Source organism: Castanea sativa, chromosome 7 (genome assembly GCF_040712315.1).
Source record: "Castanea sativa cultivar Marrone di Chiusa Pesio chromosome 7, ASM4071231v1".
NCBI lineage: Eukaryota > Viridiplantae > Streptophyta > Magnoliopsida > Fagales > Fagaceae > Castanea > Castanea sativa.
In genome coordinates this window covers 3,082,740-3,102,100 of record NC_134019.1, presented here as the reverse complement: position 1 = coordinate 3,102,100, position 19,361 = coordinate 3,082,740, and the positions used below count along the sequence as shown (strand labels likewise).

General features: G+C 34.8%; 1 protein-coding gene across 1 annotated transcript; it reads left to right on the top strand.

The window, feature by feature from the left end:
- The first annotated feature begins 7,609 nt into the window (after positions 1-7,609).
- Positions 7,610-17,846, top strand: LOC142643248 (AT-rich interactive domain-containing protein 4). The gene is made up of 15 exons (XM_075817788.1): positions 7,610-8,141; positions 8,348-8,545; positions 9,457-9,510; positions 9,684-9,772; positions 10,294-10,567; positions 10,686-10,742; positions 12,634-12,665; positions 12,891-13,026; positions 13,161-13,334; positions 14,070-14,636; positions 15,858-15,995; positions 16,068-16,166; positions 16,631-16,731; positions 16,828-16,918; positions 17,158-17,846. The coding sequence occupies exons 1-15, from the start codon at positions 7,962-7,964 to the stop codon at positions 17,251-17,253; spliced, it is 2,286 nt and encodes a 761-aa protein (XP_075673903.1). The 5' UTR covers positions 7,610-7,961; the 3' UTR covers positions 17,254-17,846.
- Positions 17,847-19,361: the final 1,515 nt, after the last annotated feature.

Sequence of the window (19,361 nt, the reverse complement as noted above, 5' to 3'; positions counted from 1 at the left end):
ATTTTTTTACTTTTTTTTATACATAGGTTAAAAAAGGATTAATAACACTTAATTAAGGGTATTTTTGGGGGGGGGGGGGGGGTTGTTTGCAATTGAACTAAATTCGAGGGGTCTTTTTCAATTTGGCTAGCAAAAGGAATAGGTTAATATGGCCCTAATGTCTTCTATAATACCCAAAAAATAGAATGCCAATGAGTATAGTGAGACACCGAGTATAACACAAAAATAGCTCCATCTTTGTGAATAATCTAAGATTAGCCTTATTCTTGCACCATTTAGACCTGCAAATAAAGCAATTCAAGCTTCTACATGTAGAGATCACCATGATCAATTGATACTATATCGAAGGCTGTTTTGAGTTTGTTAGAGGAATGTAATATCTCTATACCTATTAATATCGATGTATCATCTTGATGCTACTATTGTTTATATATATAACCCAAATATTAGCCTAAGTACATTAACCTAATATATTAGCTTATATAATATATTTTATAATATATTTCTTTTAAGTCTACAATTGTTTTTATTATTATTTCTTATTGTCCCAGTCAAAACACTAAAACAGACCTCAATACAATTAGTATAGTTCAATATTCTTTTCTAATACGTTCCAAAAGAGTACTAGTACTAGTTTAATAACTTGTATAGTACATACCCAATGTGTCCTTTGCAAGATCTAGATACCTCTCACGTACGCCAATGTGTGTGCTTTTAAAGGTTTTAATGGTGTTTCTTTCTATCTCCATAGAGTCAATACAACTTGGCTCATGGATTTGCTCATTACTTTTCCAACCACAACATATCACCAAATATTGCAACAAATAAGAAAAAAAAAAAAAAAAAAACTATGTGATTCATCAGGAGGAATGTTGAGAGCTTGGTTGTCATTGAACAACATCCTTACCCATTAAGAGGCTTATATAGGAACTATGTTATGATAGGTCAGCCTTAAGAGAGACCAAACTACTTGAGCTACAAATCTTGAATTTATTATCTCTCCACTTGGAAGAATATTCAAACTGATCTTCTCCATATGAATAGTTTTAGTCGATCTAAAAAAATAAAAAGTTTAGTCGATCTTGAAATTAGTTTTTCTACAGTTTATTCTATTATGGCCTCAGCAAATCACTATCTAATGTGAAACGCTGGGCTTGGTCCACTCTAAAAGCTAATTTAGATAAGATTATTATTATTATTATTATTATTATTATCGTTATTTTGTAAACTATTTAGATGAGAATTTACCATAAGGTGATATCGCCTCTTACATGTTTTTTAAATTCTAATCCCTCTCTATCATTTGGGATTTGGCACATACACTTCTTATTATCATAAAAGGAAGTGTTGTTGATTACATGGACCATATTAGATCTAAATTCTAGTCTCTATATTTTGAAAATGATTTTACATAATTGCTACCCCTTCACTATAAACAATTGAGTGATTTTCACAATATTGCTTTACTACTATGTTTGGTTTGATAGAAAATGTTGCTCAACCGAAATTGCTTTCCGGTTGACTGTAAAAGAAAGGCACTTATTAAGAAAATTGGTTTATTCTTTTATTTTCTGTAAACCATTTTCCGCCTCACCCAAAATTTATCAACCGAATCTCCACCCTCCACCTCCCTCTATCCATGGAACCAAACACAATTATATATCCAAAGTAAGGAGCACTATTGCAAGAACTAGGTAGAATTATGAGAGATAGAACCATTGCAAGAACTTCATCCGGAACATAGTTTGAACTCTCCCTGGAGCAATGACTCGGTCGGTTTAGAGACCTACAAAGAGGAACAAGCTTATTATTACTATTTTTTTTTTTTTTTACAATCGACAATATAACCCCATCCCTCTCCACCTTGAAACTACTTGAACCTAGGTTCATGAATCCCTCAAGCCTTTAAGGCTTGGGGAAGTACTAACTCGCCTAATGTGGGCAGTGGTACAAAAAAAAATGCACTCCAAAGGTTAAGGGGGTGTTGAGTACATGATTTCAAATAACAATTTTCAGTTTTTAAACAACATTAAACGTATTTCTACACACTTTTTCACTCACAAGTATTTCCAAAAAAAATATTTTAAATTTGAAAACTATTGTTTAAACACTCGAACCAAATAGCTTGTTTAACTGAAACATAAAATTTTTTGCTGAAAGTACTGTAGATAAAGCTAAAAAGTAGATAAAATAGTACAACGAGACTCATGAATAGTACCAAAAAATGCAATTGGACCCATGAATAGTAACAAAAATAAGCTAAATAGTATAAAAAAAAAAAGTTTTTAAAGCTAATGCCAAACGCGCTCAAAACCTTACAAAATAACAGTAAACAAAAGTGCATTAACTTTCAATTTCATGCACAAAATGCAATTTAAAGAGGTCTAAAAAACAAAAGAAAAATAAAAGAGAAGGAATGTTATATATTTTCTCTTCTTTTAACAGTTTTTTTTTTATTCACTCTAGTTAACAGTTAACACGCGCTCAAAGTGGTTGGTCTGATTTCCTCAAACAAAACAAAACGGGCTTGGTTTGATTTAAAAGTAAAACCAACCAAGTGGATTTTTTTTTAAATAACTATAAAATTCAAACTATATTATTAGTTAGCCAAGGTTTAAAACTATTTTGGTTTCTAACAAATCGAGTCAAAGGACTCGATTTTAGGCTTATAAATCGAGTATAATGTACTCGATTTCCCCATCATGGCACCAGCTGAGGTGGAAAATATGTCCATGTAGATATAAAACTCGAGTGCTTTGGAGTCGTTTTAAGAACTCGAGTCTCTTGGACTCGATTTCTGTTCAGCCCTCCACGTGTCCCAAATCACAAATCACTCTCAGCGAAACATTCTTAAACAACACCTCTCTCAAAACACTCTCACAAATCCCTCAAATTCACTCACTCAGTCTCACACCGCCACTCTCAGTCTCTCACTCTCAAAATCACTCAAATTCAAACACTCACTCAATCTCACACCGTCTCTCTCACAGTCTCTCACTCTCACTCTCAAAACACCTAAACGCTTAAACCCACTCAAGCACGAGACCTGTCCTCTCTCTCTCTCTCTCCTCTCAACTCATCGGCGGCTTGGCCTCATCGGCGGCTCATTCTGTCGTCGTTGGCTCCTCTCCTCATCGGGCTTTCCCTTTATATTGATCATCTCTCTGACCCACCATCTCTGCGAGCCTAGCATCTTTTCGAGCCTCGTTGGGTCATTCATCGTCTCTCTCTCACCCTCAGGTAATTGATTCTATCACTAAGTTCCTTGCTTTTGTTTTTTTTTTTTTTGTTTTTTTGTTTTTTGTTTAAAGGGTTTTGTACAAATCACTCAAATTCAAACACTTACATCGTCTCACTCTCAATCTCAATCTCAATCTCACTCTTCCCTCTCACTCTCACTTTGACAAAGTGATAATTTTTATTCTTTATGAGATAAAGTCCTCTGATAATTATTGTTTCTACTTTTGTAACAGTTATGCCATGGTTTGATTTGTTTTTTATTTGTGATTATGAGCCATATGATTGTTTGTTGTTTTTTAATTTATTTTAATTGATCCCCGAATATCAGTTTGAAACTTGAAATTAATGTACTTATTTTGATTGAGTTATTAATACGAGTTATCAATAAAATGAAAAGGTAAGAAAAATTATGTAAAAAAAAAACTAAGAGATAATTAAAAAAAAGAAAAATGGTAGACCAAAAAAGTTTAGATGTTGTATGAACTATAAGCCAATTGAAAATTATATTTACAAACTTTGGTGATCAATTTATTTTGTTGTTTTGAAATTTTGCTATTTAAAAGAAGTGGTTTTTGAAATTCTAATAACAATGGGTCAAGCTTTATTAACCAAGTCTCAAAAAGAAGAAAAACGAAAAAATTTTAAATTCTTCAAATTCTGGATACAAATTATGCATTGATACAATAGTAGTTTTTTTTTTTTTTTTTATAAGTAACGAAACCCAACAAATGCACCGATTAGAACCTGCAAAACCAAACCCAACAAAAAGCCGATCGGAACCTGGAAAACCAAAGCCAACAAACGCACCACCACCTCATCCCCATCCAGATTGCCGCCTGGGTTCAGTCCGAGCCGCCGCCTAGAGCTTGGGTTTGTTGCTTCATGTTATTGTTTTGATCTCATTGGGTTTGTTGCTTCATGATTCTGTTTTTGATCTCTTTGGCTATTGTGGTTTCTGCTTTTGATCAGTACTCCATACTGATCTCACTTTTTAAGACAGAGAACTTACTGAACTTCCTTTTCGTATTAAACTACTTCTTGATAATTTACAAGCAGCCTTTACCCTCAGACAGAAATCCTTATTCCAAAAGACCCTTAAGGCTTTGGAATTACAACTTGTTAACACTAGTGCATTTATTGAAGCACTTGGTTGTCAACTCCCCGGCAAGGAGGATGGAGATTCAAGCTCCACAAAGATAGAATCACAATCTCTAAAAAGCTATCTTATGGGAACAAGCTTTTCAAAGCTCCATCCTAAGATTCAGCAAAAAACGAGACTTGCCATTAGAACTTTACCCCCTGAGATCCAACAAAATATACTAACTCATAAAGCCCTAACAAGTTCTTATGATAAATGGATGCATCTTTTTAAAGTTTTAGTCTTTACAACATTTATCAGAATAGACATGACAGATGACATATGGCTAGCTCATAAAGCCACATGGTATGAAAATTTTGGAGAAATAGAACTAGTTTATGATGGACAGCATCCCTATCCGAGATTACTTATTAACACAAAGACAAGATCCAGTGATTTGTGATCCTTCATGGTTATCTGAAATGCTAGAAGCAGGATTTATCAACAAGCTAATCCTCACTTCCGGAACTCAGATTAGTTTATTTCCCAAAGTCATCCAAGAAGCATCCATGTAGATTGGAGGACTTAATTATATAAAGCTTACTATTTGGAGCACTCTCCCAGCATGGGGATACTAGCTACTACATGGAAGCTCGGCCAGCACACATTTTGGTCCTCATAAGTGATTTCAATTGCAGCCTGATTTTTACTGGTACACAAGGGAGACTTACCTATCACTTGATGATCCACATGATCTGGCACAAGAATGGTCTAATTTCATAAGTAATAAGATTTAAGATGTACAGAAAGAGTTAGATCATGACTTCCATCTATATGGCTACACCAACAGGATAGCTGTATATGGACCAAGACCTTCGGCAAGAAGGCTCTTTGGAAAAAGAAAGATCACTAAAGACCACAGAATAATGACAAAGAATCGTGCTCCTACCTTTCTTCCTATAATATACTGTACTCTATGTGAAAATTATGGAGCATTCCATGAGCATGAAGCCAACTCTGACTTTGATCTAGTAGATTATGATAATTACGCGGATACAAATTGACAGACAAACAAATGTAATAGATCACTATTCACCTACGACAGATCACTATTATTGTGTTTACCAATGTGTCTGTTGTTTTATCTACAGTTAATGTACTCCAATTATTTGTGTTATAATTATAATTATCCATATCATTGTCAAAATAAGAATCTGTTTCATAATCCATATTATCATTTAACCAATGATTGTCTATATCTCTCATGATATAACCTTCATCATAATCTATATCATCATAGTTCATGTTTTTAATTAGTGTGTGTCTAATCTAAGTGTGAACAAGCAAACAGATGATGAACTGATAAATGTATTTATTCTATTTCCAAGCAATTAATAATTACTAGCGGAATTGTTACTAACCATTGGTATCGTTGCCTTCGGGACCACCTCCTCAGGAAACTCCATTGCGGGACCACCCAAAAAATGCCTGTCCATCGACTAACAAAAAGGGTTGACCAACGCGAGACTATGGTTTGCCAACGAGTCTTGAGACTGACCAACGCTATCAAGGAGCAAGTAGTGGCTATGTAGTAATATGAATTCCTAGTAACTTCTTAATTGCAAAGAAATAAAACTCATACATCTACCATCCATGAAACTGATACCAATGACTACCCAGGAGAGAGCACAGAAGTAATATGGAAACATAAACAATGATAAAATAGATGATAAAAAAGAAAATAACAAAATAGATATATTCAAAATAAGGTTAAAATGGAATATGGAATATGAAAACAGAAACTAGTAAAATTTTACTTGAATAAAACTTCTTTCTTTGATTAAAACTGAAAACTTCTGCCTTTGATACAAGCTTGTTTGAAGAGTTACAAGATAAAAAATAAAACCTGTCTAAAAGGTTACAAAGTTCTGTCTGAAGGGAAGGGTTAGAAGATTACAAGAGAGGAAGGTTTGCAAGAGTCTTTCTAAGAGAGAGAGAGGGCTATTTCAAAAACTATTTTCCAAACTTTTGAAACTTGAAACTTTTTCCAACGAGTCCTCTGTCTTCGGAGTCCGTCTCTTTTATAGATGAAGTGAATCATGGTAAGTCATTCAAAGTAACTTGAGTAAGTAAAGCTAACTCAAGTTAATTTGTTGGTGGAAACTTGTAGAGATTACTATTGATGAGCAGTAGTCTGTCTGGAAATCTATCAAGTCTCTTTTCACGCATACTATTAAACAGACTTATGAATATCTGTCTGTATCTGTCTGGATTGCCTTGGATTTGTCTGGAAGCTATTTACATGTGCAAGTGGATAGTGATCTGTCGTAGGTGAATGGTAATCTATTACATTTGTCTGTATGTCAATCTATATCGACGTAATTATCATAATCAACCAGATCGGAGTCAGAATTGGCTTCATGCTCATGGAATGCAACAATGGGAAAATAAAATAGAAGGAATATTATATATTTTCTCTTCTTTTAACAGTTTTTTTTTTTTTTTTTTATTCACTGTAGTAATAGTTATTAGTTAACAGTTAACAGTTAACACGCGCTCAAAGTGGTTGGTCTGATTTGCTTAAACAGAACAAAACTGGTTTGGTTTGATTTAAAAGTAAAAGCAGCCAAGTACCAGTTCAGGTAAGCGGGGCCCACACAATAATTGGTTAAAAAAAAAACACAACCTCTATCTATCAATGCTCATCATCAGTGATCACCAGACACCACCAACAGCCAAGTCGAAAATAACAAATCATAGATATCGATCGAACGAGAAAAGCAATGTTTTGGATAAAATCGCATCATGGGGTTTTGTCCAAATTCCACATCATTCACTCACTCACTCACACCCAACCCAACAACCCAAAAAGAAAAAAAAAAAAAAAAAAAAACCAAAGGCAACAGTACCCATTTCATTTGATGTTGTTGTTGTTGTTGTTGTTGTAATAACATCCGAATGTGTTGGGATTTGGATGTTTTGAGAGTTTGTGGAATCAAACATGAAATGGGATTTGTTCCTTTTTTACTATATCCATTCATTATTTATGAGTCAGATTCTATCTGTTTTCTTTTTTTTTTGATTGGGTTATCACTTTACTAGTTCGTCAAAAAAAGAAGGATCAAATAATTCAAACACTCTCATTCCCAATACATACGCTAACAATAATTACTATAATAATATGTCCTCATTGCGACTGTAGTTAAAAACTGACACTTTTTTTTTCTTTAATTAATTGCGCGACTTAGTTTTTTTTATGTACATGATTTTTCAATTTTTTTTTAAAGCAGTGAGTGAGAGAGTGAATTGGATTTTTATTAGAGAGAGAGAGAGAGAGAGAGAGAGAGAGAGACATGCCCTTTGCGGTTTCGTTGAGATTTCTTTATTATTCTTCTTATCATTAGTCCTAACCTTAGGGTTCCTTTACTTTTACTTTTTTTCTTCATTCGATTTTTGTGTTAGGTCTCTGATCTTTCTCTCTCTCTCTCTGGTCTCAATTCTTTGAAAGTTTTGATTCAATGATTTTTTGTTGTTTTTTTGGATGCAATGATTAAATTGTGAGAAACAAGGTGGTGGGTTGGGCATTACTTTGTGTTTTTTTTTTAATTTTTGTTGTGGTTTGTGCAATTGGGTTTGCACATACATGATGTTCCATGCGGCACAAGGGCAAGGGCTTTCAAAAAATCAGTGTAGTTTGCTAGCAGTTGTGTGTGGAAAAGTCTCTGCTTCTGATAAGAAGCAAAAGCTCAAACAGGTGGTTTCAGTTTCAGATAATAAACCCAGATACCCTTTTCCGGACCTTGCTTATTCTGGTCGTCTCCAGGTATATAATTTCATCCATTCTTCTAAATTTGCTGTTTCTGATAATGGGTATTTTTTATTTTTTAAAAAAGAAGCAGAATTGTGTGTGTGTGTGTGTTTTTGACTAGTCTGTTGAGGATTCATATGCCAAAATTGTTGAACTAAGGCATAGTTACATAGTATATAATATAATATAATGTTTGCAACTGAAGAATGAATGCAATGCAGGTTCAAGTTCTGAGCAATCCTAGTACTGATGAGTTCAGGAGAGTTGTTGAATCAACAGAGCCCAATTTTGTTTATCTGCAAGGTGAGCAGCAACCAGGTGCATTTAGTGAAGAAATTGGGTCTCTTGTATGGGGAGACGTTGATTTGTCCACCCCAGAAGCCTTGTGCAGGTTATTTGGTTCCACATTGCCCACCATTGTGAGTGTTTACTTCTTTATCATTCATTCTATGATTGTCTTTATCAGTTCTAATCTAATCTGCTATACTTTCTAACTTCAACTTCTTTATCATTCATTTTATGGATTGTATTCATCGGCTCTAATCTAATCTACTATACTTTCAAACTTCAACTTGAGTTTGGTGAATTATGTTTGAACTCGTGTAGCTTATCAAGACATTGTATTGGGGCCATGTAGATCAGTTTAGAAATTGATTGTTAGTTTATGAATTTGACAAGTTTCTGACACCACTTGCTATAATTAGCTTGTGAGGGAGTTAATGAGATAGCATATGAAGGCATGGCAAATGGGCAGGGTTGGGTCAGATCAGGGGTGCCCTCTCTGGGGCAAGGAAAACCACTGTGGGAGGGGTCGGGTTTGGGGCTGGTTAGAGGTATTTTGCCATCCCCAATGAGGTAGTTGCAACATAAATGATGTGGAGATGAAACAAAAAAAGTAGAGACAATTGAGAGAGAGAGAGAGATAACAAGTGTTTTCGGGGATGATAATAGAATATGTAAAAAAAAAATTATAGAAGTATTAGATTATATATATGTAGATAATTTAAATATATATTAAATGAAAACATATATATACACATTCAGGGTGAGGCTGGGTGGGGAGAGCAAGACCGATTCCTGTTTCATCACCTTTTCAGGGCAAGGAAAATCCTTGTGGTTTGCCATCCCTCTTGTGATGGTTCAAATTAAGATCCATAAATTCTAAGTCGCATTTTTGCATCCAATCATCATATTTGCTACCACAAGATTGATTTTAGTTTTTTTTTCCCTAATAAATTAAGTCTAATAACTTCTTTATGGGTGCGATGCAATTTTTTTGTGTTTATTTGACACAATTATTTATAGTACCCCCTCTCAAATGATTGTGCAGGTTTATTTAGAAATACCCAATGGTCAAAAATTAGCAGAGGCACTTCATTCTAAGGTTTGTAGGCAATTCAATTGTCATTATTACAACTACTACTACTACTGATATTGTCAACTTGGGGGAAAGAGAGATGGTCTGTTGGGATTTGAAAGTTGGAACCTCTACTATACGCACTTTTAATGCCTTTTCAATTAAAGGTTTTTTTAAATTTCAGTGTTTGTCTTTTGCAGGGAGTTCCTTACATCATATACTGGAAAAATGCATTTTCATGTTATGCAGCATGCCATTTTCGTCACTCACTTTTGTCGGTGGTGCAAAGGTATAATCATATATGATTCTATGTTTTCATTGAAGATAAACACAATATGGCTTATGTACCCTTAGTGCAATATAAGTATAATGAATGAGTAAATCAGCAATGAGGCAAGGAAAGTACTTGGATTCAAAGGATTTTTCAATTGTATGTTCCTTACATCATATACTGGAAAAATGCATTTTCATGTTATGCAGCATGCCATTTTCGTCACTCACTTTTGTTGGTGGTGCAAAGGTATGCTCATATATGATTCTATGTTTTCATTGAAGATAAACACAATATGGCTTATGTACCCTTAGTGCGATATAAGTATAATGAATGAGTAAATCAGCAATGAGGCAAGGAAAGTACTTGGATTCAAAGGATTTTTCAATTGTACGTGTGTTTTGGTCTATGGACTGAATTTAGTTGATCTTGACCAGTGAATCCATAATTAGGTTTATCGATCTCCCGGAAAATGTCTAAAAATTTTCCTGGTATGCTAGTATGACTTGTGTAATCTTAGGCTCTATTGTGCATTGCAGTTCATGCAGTCATACATGGGATGCATTCCAGCTTGCTCTTGCATCTTTTAGGCTGTATTGTGTACGAAACAGCAATGTCTTACCTTCTAATAGCCAGAAGACTAATGGTAAGCCAGGACCTTGCTTGCTTGGGGACGCTCCCACGATTGATGTTGCTCCAGCTGAGGTAGATGGGCAGGAGGAAGAAAGCTCTTCTGGGACTCTTTCTGCTATCAAGATATATGATGATGATGTGACCATGCGGTTTCTTGTTTGTGGAGTTCCATGCACACTGGTAAGTGTGGTTTCATAGTTTCGTAGTTTCCAGTTACATGTTTTACTTGTCACTTGGCTGAAATACATTCTGAATATATCCTTGTGGTATGTACTGTTTACAAATGGTACTCCTCCAGGATGCATGCTTATTAGGATCTTTGGAGGATGGACTTAATGCTCTCTTAAGCATAGAAGTAAGTATCATGCACCAATTTTTTTTTTCTCCAAATTCCTGAATATGACCTTTTATAAGTAGATAACAGTCCTATATCTTTGGGGCATCTTCACTTTTTCAGACTTCATGTTATTATGGCTTTGCACTAGGCTGGTTAGATTGTGCATAGTGGGTATGACCTAGTACTTAAAGCCTAGCTAGCCTTGCTGGTGGGTGGTGGCACAACCCTCACTCCCCAGGTCACCCCCCCCCCCCAAAAAAAAAACCAACAGAACCCCAACCAGATTGCAAGAAAGAAGAACACAGAAGACCTATAGATGTAAAATGATTCTTGACACCAAAAGATTCTTGCCTTTTATTTGCTTCCTCTGCCTCACGAGCTGGGCAAAATTAATGTCCCCAAAAATTTTAGGCAAAACTACACTATTGATTCCTCAAGTTTGCCTAATAAGCACTATTGGTCTCTCAAGTTTAAAATGCGCGCTATTGGTCCCTCAAGTTAAAAAAATAAGCACAATTGGTCATTCTATTAACCGCAGTTAGTTTAAGCGCCTATTTGGCTAACAGATGAATGATGTGGCAAATTTTGACTAACGTGGCATCAACTTTAATATTAAAAAATTAAAATCCAAATCTTAGTCATTAAAAAACCCACCAATCCATTAGAAGCCAACCCATTTCAAACTAATCCATTAACAAACGAATATTCCAGATCAAACTCAAAATTGCTAACACTCCTTGCTTTTTTGTTGAAATTCTCTTGTTTATATGGGTGGACCAAAATTTTCAAATGTGATTTTCTTAAAATTGCTAACCCTAATCATTGCTTTGTTTGAATTGGCTGAAATAATTTCCTAGTTGTCGATCGAATGGTTTGAATGGGGAATGAAAATGGGACCAAATTTAGAAGACTGATTCGTGAATGCTTTAGGTCCAGGATAAACAAAATCTTAAAGTTGTGCATCATTCCCTTAATATCTTGAATAAAGAGTTGCCAATTGTTATATGGACTTGATTTTTCTATGTTGTGCCCACTACCTTATGATTTGTCTTTGACTTCATTACTGTTTGAGGAGGTGGTGCTGCCTTATTATTTCCTTAAAATCTTAAATAATGAGTTGCCAACATCGTTTTGACTTGATCGTGGTGGCAGAGCAAGCCAAATGATACTAGTGGCCCTGAACAAAGTAGATTGGTATTTTGGGTAGGCAAAGCAAATCTCAGATTTGGGCTAGCATTTTTTAGTTTGATTTGGGAATACTCATTTGTTAACAGGTCAATTCGAAATGGGTTGGGTTTTTTTAATGAGTTAAATTTGGGTTTTAATTTCTTAATATTAAATTTGATGCCACATCATTCCTCCGTTAGCCACGTAGGTGCTTAAACTAACTGTGGTTAATAGAAGGACCAATCGCGCTCATTTTTTAAACTTTAGGGACCAACAATGCTCATTTTAAACTTGAAGGACTAATAGTGCTTATTAAGCAAACTTGAAGGACCAATAGTGTAGTTCTGTCAAAATTTTATGTTGAATTCATCGGGTTCTCCTATCATATTTAGTTGGTAATCTCCAATTACCATACAAAGTTAAATTAGTATGGTTATAGCAAGTCATTACCAATATACAATTTAATTCTTATATATGTGTCTTTAATATTATAGTATATATTGGTTTAATGTCAATGCCATTGTTCAGTTTGCATTTGCCAAGTAGCCTATCATCATATGTATTTCTAGGATTATATATTATTATACCATTTCTATTTATAAAAAAAAAAAAAAATTATTATAGCATTTCTTTTTTCCAACTGTACCTTCTTTAAGGTTGCTAGATGTATGTCTTTATTTTCTCTTAAATTTTCCTTTTCTTGTTTCCTTTCAAATCTCACCTTTTGCCCCTTATTTTTCAGATACGTGGGAGTAAACTTCATAATCGGGCAAGGTATTAAATAAAGTAGATCGGTTACACAGCTTGAACATACATCTGTTTGGTTGAGAGAGATGTTTTTAGTGACTAACCATATCAACCCACATACGGAATTTTATTCAGTGCTATGATATTGTTTTTTCACTTTTTATGTTATATCTTATTAGTTAATTAATTAGTTTCTCACTTGCATTAAATTTTATTGAGCATTTTCAGCTACTGATGCATTATTATTTGCAGTGCTCCACCTCCTCCTTTACAAGCAGGGACATTTTCTCGTGGTGTTGTGACTATGCGGTGTGATTTATCAACCTGCAGTTCTGCCCACATATCACTTTTAGTTTCTGGCAGTGCACAAACTTGTTTTAATGATCAGGCGAGAATTTATTTTGACAAAAGTTGGGTCATGTCTATATGTTTCCATTTGTGGGCTCTTCAAGTTCATAACTAAACATGAATTTATTATGTAACAGTTTTTTTTTTTTTTTTTTAATTATTGGATCTTCTCAGATTTTGGAGAATCATATAAAGAATGAGCTCATTGAGAAAAGTCAGCTAGTCCATGCACTGCCCAGCTCTGAGGAAACTAAACTTCCTTTGTCTGAGCCACGAAAGTCCACCTCAATAGCCTGTGGAGCAAGTGTTTTTGAAGTCTGCATGAAGGTTCCCACATGGGCTTCACAGGTTACATTTCTCCTAAGCTTTTGATTTTAACATAGTTATTTCATGTTGATTTTAAAATAGTTAATTTCTTTGTTTTTTCCTTTTTGATAAGTAAAAGATTTCATTCAATAAAAAAGAATACATACATTGGATGATTATAATACATTAGCATAGTTAGTTTCCTTAGTGAGGGTATGCTCCTGGCCATGGTAAAATATATTCTAGTTAATTGTTAGCCAAGATATTGGTGTCTATTGATATTTATTTTATTAATGTTGATTGCAAAATCTCGAGTGTTTTTTGGTTTCATAGCTATTTTTATGGGTTTGTTTAAGTGGCACAGTGAAGATGCCACCTAGGCTGCTCTAGCCTCATTGCATAGTAAAAGGTATTGGGTTCAAATCAATCTTCATGCCGGCTCACTATCATTCCAGAAAAATAAAAAAGAAGATAAGCCTAAAGTGGTGCATGTGATAGTTAAATGAAAGTGTTCCCTTCATGATGTTTGAGAAAATAGTATTTGTTTGTCTTATATTTTCTGCATTTGTGGCTTAATCAAGTGTTTATCTCTTGCTAATATCTACAGAAGCCCCAAAATGTAAGAATTTAATTTATATAATCTGTGGTTAAATGAAAAAGGATGTAAATTTGATAACTGAGGAATTTTACATTTTATATACTTGATTTAAGCACATGCCATGATGTGAGTTAATTCTTTTTACTGATTTGACATTTTTCTTGGAATGCTTTCTGCAGGTTTTGAGGCAGCTGGCACCAGATGTTTCCTACCGCAGCTTAGTTATGTTGGGCATTGCCAGTGTTGAAGGCTTGTCAGTGGCTTCATTTGAAAATGATGATGCTGAACGCCTTCTTTTCTTTTGTACGAAGCAGGGAAAAGTAATCCATCCAAACAATTCTGTTCTTGCTGTGTCTCTCAGCTGGTTGATGCCTCCTCCACCTAGTCGAAAGAGATCTGAACCATGCCAAGAAACAAAACCTGTCACCTTTAGTAGCCTGAAAAGGAAAAATGGAGATAAACGTAATGGTAGACAAAAAATGAATATTGCTGCAATGAGGCCAATCCCGCAGAGTCATCGTCAGAAGATGGTTCCTTTTTCTGGAATTTCTGAGCCTGAGAGATTAGATGGAGACCAAGGAAAAAAAAACTTTCCAGTTGCCCCTGCAAAGCGTAGTATGCCTGGCCCTACTGTTGTCACACACCGGAAATCAAGCTCTTTTCAGGCCCAGCAGATAATTTCTCTAAATCCACTTCCCTTGAAAAAACATGGCTGTGGCAGATCTCCAATTCAAGTATGCTTGGAGGTTAGTCATTTGGTCTCCAGTTCCAAGAGTGTGGTTAGGCATTGCTTTCCATGTCACTATTGAAGTGGTTTCATATTTCATTTTCTTGGGTTAGAGAACCATTTTCTTTTAAAGTCACACACACATGTCAAGTTATTAAATGTTCTGAAGTTTTATATAAAATTTATTCATTGATCAAAACATTGTGTCATAAAACTTCTTTTACTCAGCAATATATTCCTGTCCTGGAATAAATAGTCATTTCCTAATCTTTAATGTGTATCCAATGCTTATGTACAAGTGCTCAAGAAGTATCAGGTTTTTAAGCACTTGTGATAGTTATATTACTTATAAAAACATGATTTAAATTTGATTTTTCCCTTAAAATTTTCTATACATTTATGAGGTATATTATATACCCCATATCAGTAAGGATTCCTTGTAGAACTTATGAAGTATCTGTAGAAGTAGCTGTGCTGCATAGTTTTAGTCTCTACAACAATAACAACAAAACTTTAGTTTCAAAATGTTGGGGTCAGCTATGGATTCTCAACAGGCTAATCAGGGTTGGCCACATGTATTAACCCGGATGCCAATGTTGCTTGTTGCTTACTGCTCACTTTTTGTTACATTCAGGATTCAATCTAGTGCTTTGTTGGTAGTGGATGCTCCAACTTGTGTATGTAAAGGTTTCATTCATAATAAAATGACTAAATTTCACGCTGAACATCAACCTATCGCAACACTCTACCTTTTTCCAGGCTATCTCAACGTTTAATATAAGTTGCATTCTTGTGAATTTATGTTTGGACATAGACAAAGAGTGTGTGTTCTCTCTATTGTGACTTGTAGAACTAATTGGAAAACATGTCTGAGTTCTTGGGACTGCCATCATAGTATCAGCAATTAAAAATATAAGAAGCATGCTATATGACCAGATTGTGCTCATAATTGCAAAAACAAAGCCATATGATTCTTAGCTGATGATTTAATCAATAGTTTCACTGTCAGTTCCTTGTGTAATTCCAATCAGCTTCGGTTTTATATTTTTGCACAATGTTTTTGAGAGCCAAAACCTACTAGTTTGAATAGATTTTGGCAGTAAGATCTTGTAGATGAATTAGCTGTTTATGCAAATGAATGTTCTACCTTGGATCAAAATGTTGGATCTCTCGATATATTTGATGCAATTTATATGCAAGGAGTAGTAATACTTATATGTCAACTTTCTTATCCTGGCAGGAGGAATTTTTGAGGGATGTAATGCAGTTTCTGACCCTCCGTGGACATACTCGTCTCATTCCTCAAGGTGGGTTAGCTGAGTTCCCTGATGCCGTTCTCAATGCTAAGCGCCTTGACCTTTTCAACTTGTATAGAGAAGTAAGTTCTTTACCTTATTAAAGGTTATTGAAAATATGCCAAGAATTAGCTTTTAAAAAGTTGGTCCCTCAGGTGGTTTCACGAGGAGGCTTTCATGTTGGGAACGGCATCAATTGGAAAGGACAAGTTTTCTCAAAGATGCGTAATCACACATTGACCAATAGAATGACTGTATGGTTTTTCAACTTTCATTGTTTTCCTCTTTTATTCTTGAGATGCTTTATGTTGCATGATATGCAGTTGAAGGTTAGACCTTAATTACAAAATTAATATTATGTCACTTTGCATAGTAAATGCCTTTTGTGACTGCAAGCTTATCTAATTGGGAACATTTGAAGTATCTGGGAGATGGTGTTTGCTAATGATGATTTTTTACTATTTGTTTTCAAAATATTCTTGACACAAATTTATTTTCAATATTTTCTGTTGAGCTTTATAACTTTACTTGAGGGGTCTAGATAGGCTGCAAGTAACTCTGGCAGTTTTTTTATTTATTTTTAAATTGCGATTTTCTCTTGGGATTGGTTTCATACGATGTTATTGTTTCATACTTCAAATTTCATTAACCTGTTGTAACGTACAAGGATTTTGGAAAACTTTTGGAGGACTCAAGTTGTATTTCTGCTGATAATTAGGGTGTGGGGAATACACTAAAAAGGCATTACGAAACTTATCTTCTAGAATATGAACTGGCTCATGATGATGTAGATGGAGAATGCTGCTTGTTGTGTCACAGGTCTCTCTCTCTCTCTCTCCATGTTGCTGTTCACTGTATGCATGCACACAAAACTGATTGCCTTACTAAATAATTTGAGTCTGCATGATATAACAGTAGTGCAGCTGGTGATTGGGTGAACTGCGGAATATGTGGCGAGTGGGCTCACTTTGGCTGTGATAGGCGGCAGGGGCTTGGTGCTTTTAAGGTATGGTTGCCTTATTTGAGTTCTTATACAAAATTTGGGTTAATGCTGTGGTAATTTACATGAACCCTTAGTAAGATTTCTTTTAATTCAATGGTGTCATGAATTGCAAATTTACCGTAGCTTTTGGTTTCCTTCCATTTGGCTTTCCCTATTTGATCCATCTGCATGAAGATACAGACAGCATGAGTAGATTCAAAAATGTATATTTGATGTCTTGACGTCTTTATGATGATTGGCAGGACTACGCTAAAACGGATGGGCTGGAGTACATTTGTCCGCACTGCAGCATCGCAAATTTCAAGAAAAAATCTCAGAAAATAACTAATGGATATTAATAGATGTCGGGAAGACATCTCAGGAAACTGCTAGTGAATATTGATGAGCCTTAGCCCACAACCTGCATGCCCTCCCCATGCTCTTTTTGCTCTAGAAAAAACCCCCCAACCCTCTCCCAAATATAATCTGAGGGAAGGTGGGTGTAGGAATGTAATTATCATTTTATATTCCCATTGTTTTTAATTATAGATAGATTATGCTCAACACAAGCCCCTTAAATTTTCCCATTGTTCCTCTGTACCCTGCGGAAGGAGTCGTCTCAAAATAGAATTGTAGATGTCAGTTTATGCAAATTAATTCAATAACATAGTTCTGTAGCTGTATGATATTGAAACAGTCAAATAATTTCCCTTGTGTTAAGGTGTATTCCCCATTGTTACAATTCATTTTTCCCCATTGGACTAGGTACGCTGTCTATATAATACAGCCCGCTGTTTAGTCTTAGCAATGACAGTTCTATCACATTTTAGATTTCATTTTCATGTAACTTAGAACTTTGCTAAATTCGTGTAACTTGATTGTGATAACAATTTGATATGTATCTGATATGACATCAAGAGACTTTATCGAGTTATCATAACTTTCACATGCATTCTCCTTATTAATTTCTCCACTAGTGTGGAACATACTGAAGGCTATATTGGTGTATAAATTAATCAAGTTGTTATTGCTTGCTTAATCAGCTGCTAGAGCATTTTCAGGTCCAAACCTGTCAATTGGAAGTCACGTACAAAGTTTATAGTTATCACTTTGATCCAATTGCCATGCAGAGTTCAGTTGTAGAGGTGATGGCTGAAGTTGCTCCCGGTTTGGCTCATATTAAGGCATACTTCCATAACATATTCTGATACAACTTATAGAGCACATGCTCTTGGGCATTTTGACATTAATCCACAACAAAGTGAAATAGACCTTTTACTGTTTAAAATATAACAACATTAACCATATTATTCACCTAGATTGAAACTTCTAAATAGTTCTGTTCATGGTATGTACATTCATCTTTACCTTATGTACAAGTTCTTTAAACCTCATCTTTTTTTAAGTATTAGAAAGAAATGCAACTTATAATATACAGGTAGTAGCCCACAAAATCTGTTGTGCCATCTCTAGACTCAACAAATACTTGTCAAAACCAATGACCATATACTTAAGGAATTCTATCAAACACTTTATGAGTAACCCACAGCCTATCCAAATGTAAGATTTCAATTCTTCACTTACCTTTAACCAGATCCTAGATTGATTGTTCTTCCAAGAAATTGACTCCAATTTCAGGAACAAATCAAAAACTGGCTTGATGAGCAAAATAAAAAATCAAGCAAACTCCTCAATTTCTTGAAGGCTCAGGTCCTTATATCCAATTTTGGAGAATACGCATCAATTCTAAAACAAAACCACTTCCAAATTTCAATGATAAAGTCACGTCAAAAGAGTTCCAAATATATATATATATATATATATATATATATATATATATATCCCCAACCATATCCCAAAGACTAGTTTGGACATGATGGAGAGCATGATGAAGAAAATACTCCTGACTTAGGAGCAAATTGATGATTTTCATTACTCACCTAAGGGAAAAGTATTACTATTGTTTTACCTCTATCCCTTTACCTATTGATTATTGTGGTGATTCTTCTGTTGACTACTTTTGGCACATTACCTGATGATTCCTCTGGCTCAATATGCCAAACTACTTTCGGCACCAATATTGATGCAATATCCTCACTATTGCATTACCTGCTGACTACTATTATTTTACATGATAATGATACCTCCTCTATTGACTACTTTTGGCACACATATAGAGAATAAGAAATGAGATACGAGTTGGAGTTTTGAGTGATAGGTATTGAATTTGAAAAACTGAGCTTTGAGCAATGCTCAAACCAAACATCCCTAAGCATCTTCACACTTTTTATGTCATTAGTAGGCAACTGTACTTTTACACAAATTATCTTTCAAACAAAACAGACCAATGAAAATGAACTCATCCAAATACACTAGACAAACCGTTTGATAAGTACTAAGTAATATTTGAACTCAAAATATTTGATTCATGCCAACTAAATTTAATTTTTATCATTCTGTGGCATAT

Bases quoted from the DNA above. Each gene is read 5' to 3' on its own strand.
- LOC142643248 (XM_075817788.1), top strand. From the start codon at position 7,962: ATGATGTTCCATGCGGCACAAGGGCAAGGGCTTTCAAAAAATCAGTGT. The intron at 9,511-9,683 runs GTTTGTAGGCAA...TGTCTTTTGCAG, and splicing joins CAGAGGCACTTCATTCTAAG to GGAGTTCCTTACATCATATA. The intron at 13,335-14,069 runs GTTACATTTCTC...TGCTTTCTGCAG, and splicing joins TTCCCACATGGGCTTCACAG to GTTTTGAGGCAGCTGGCACC.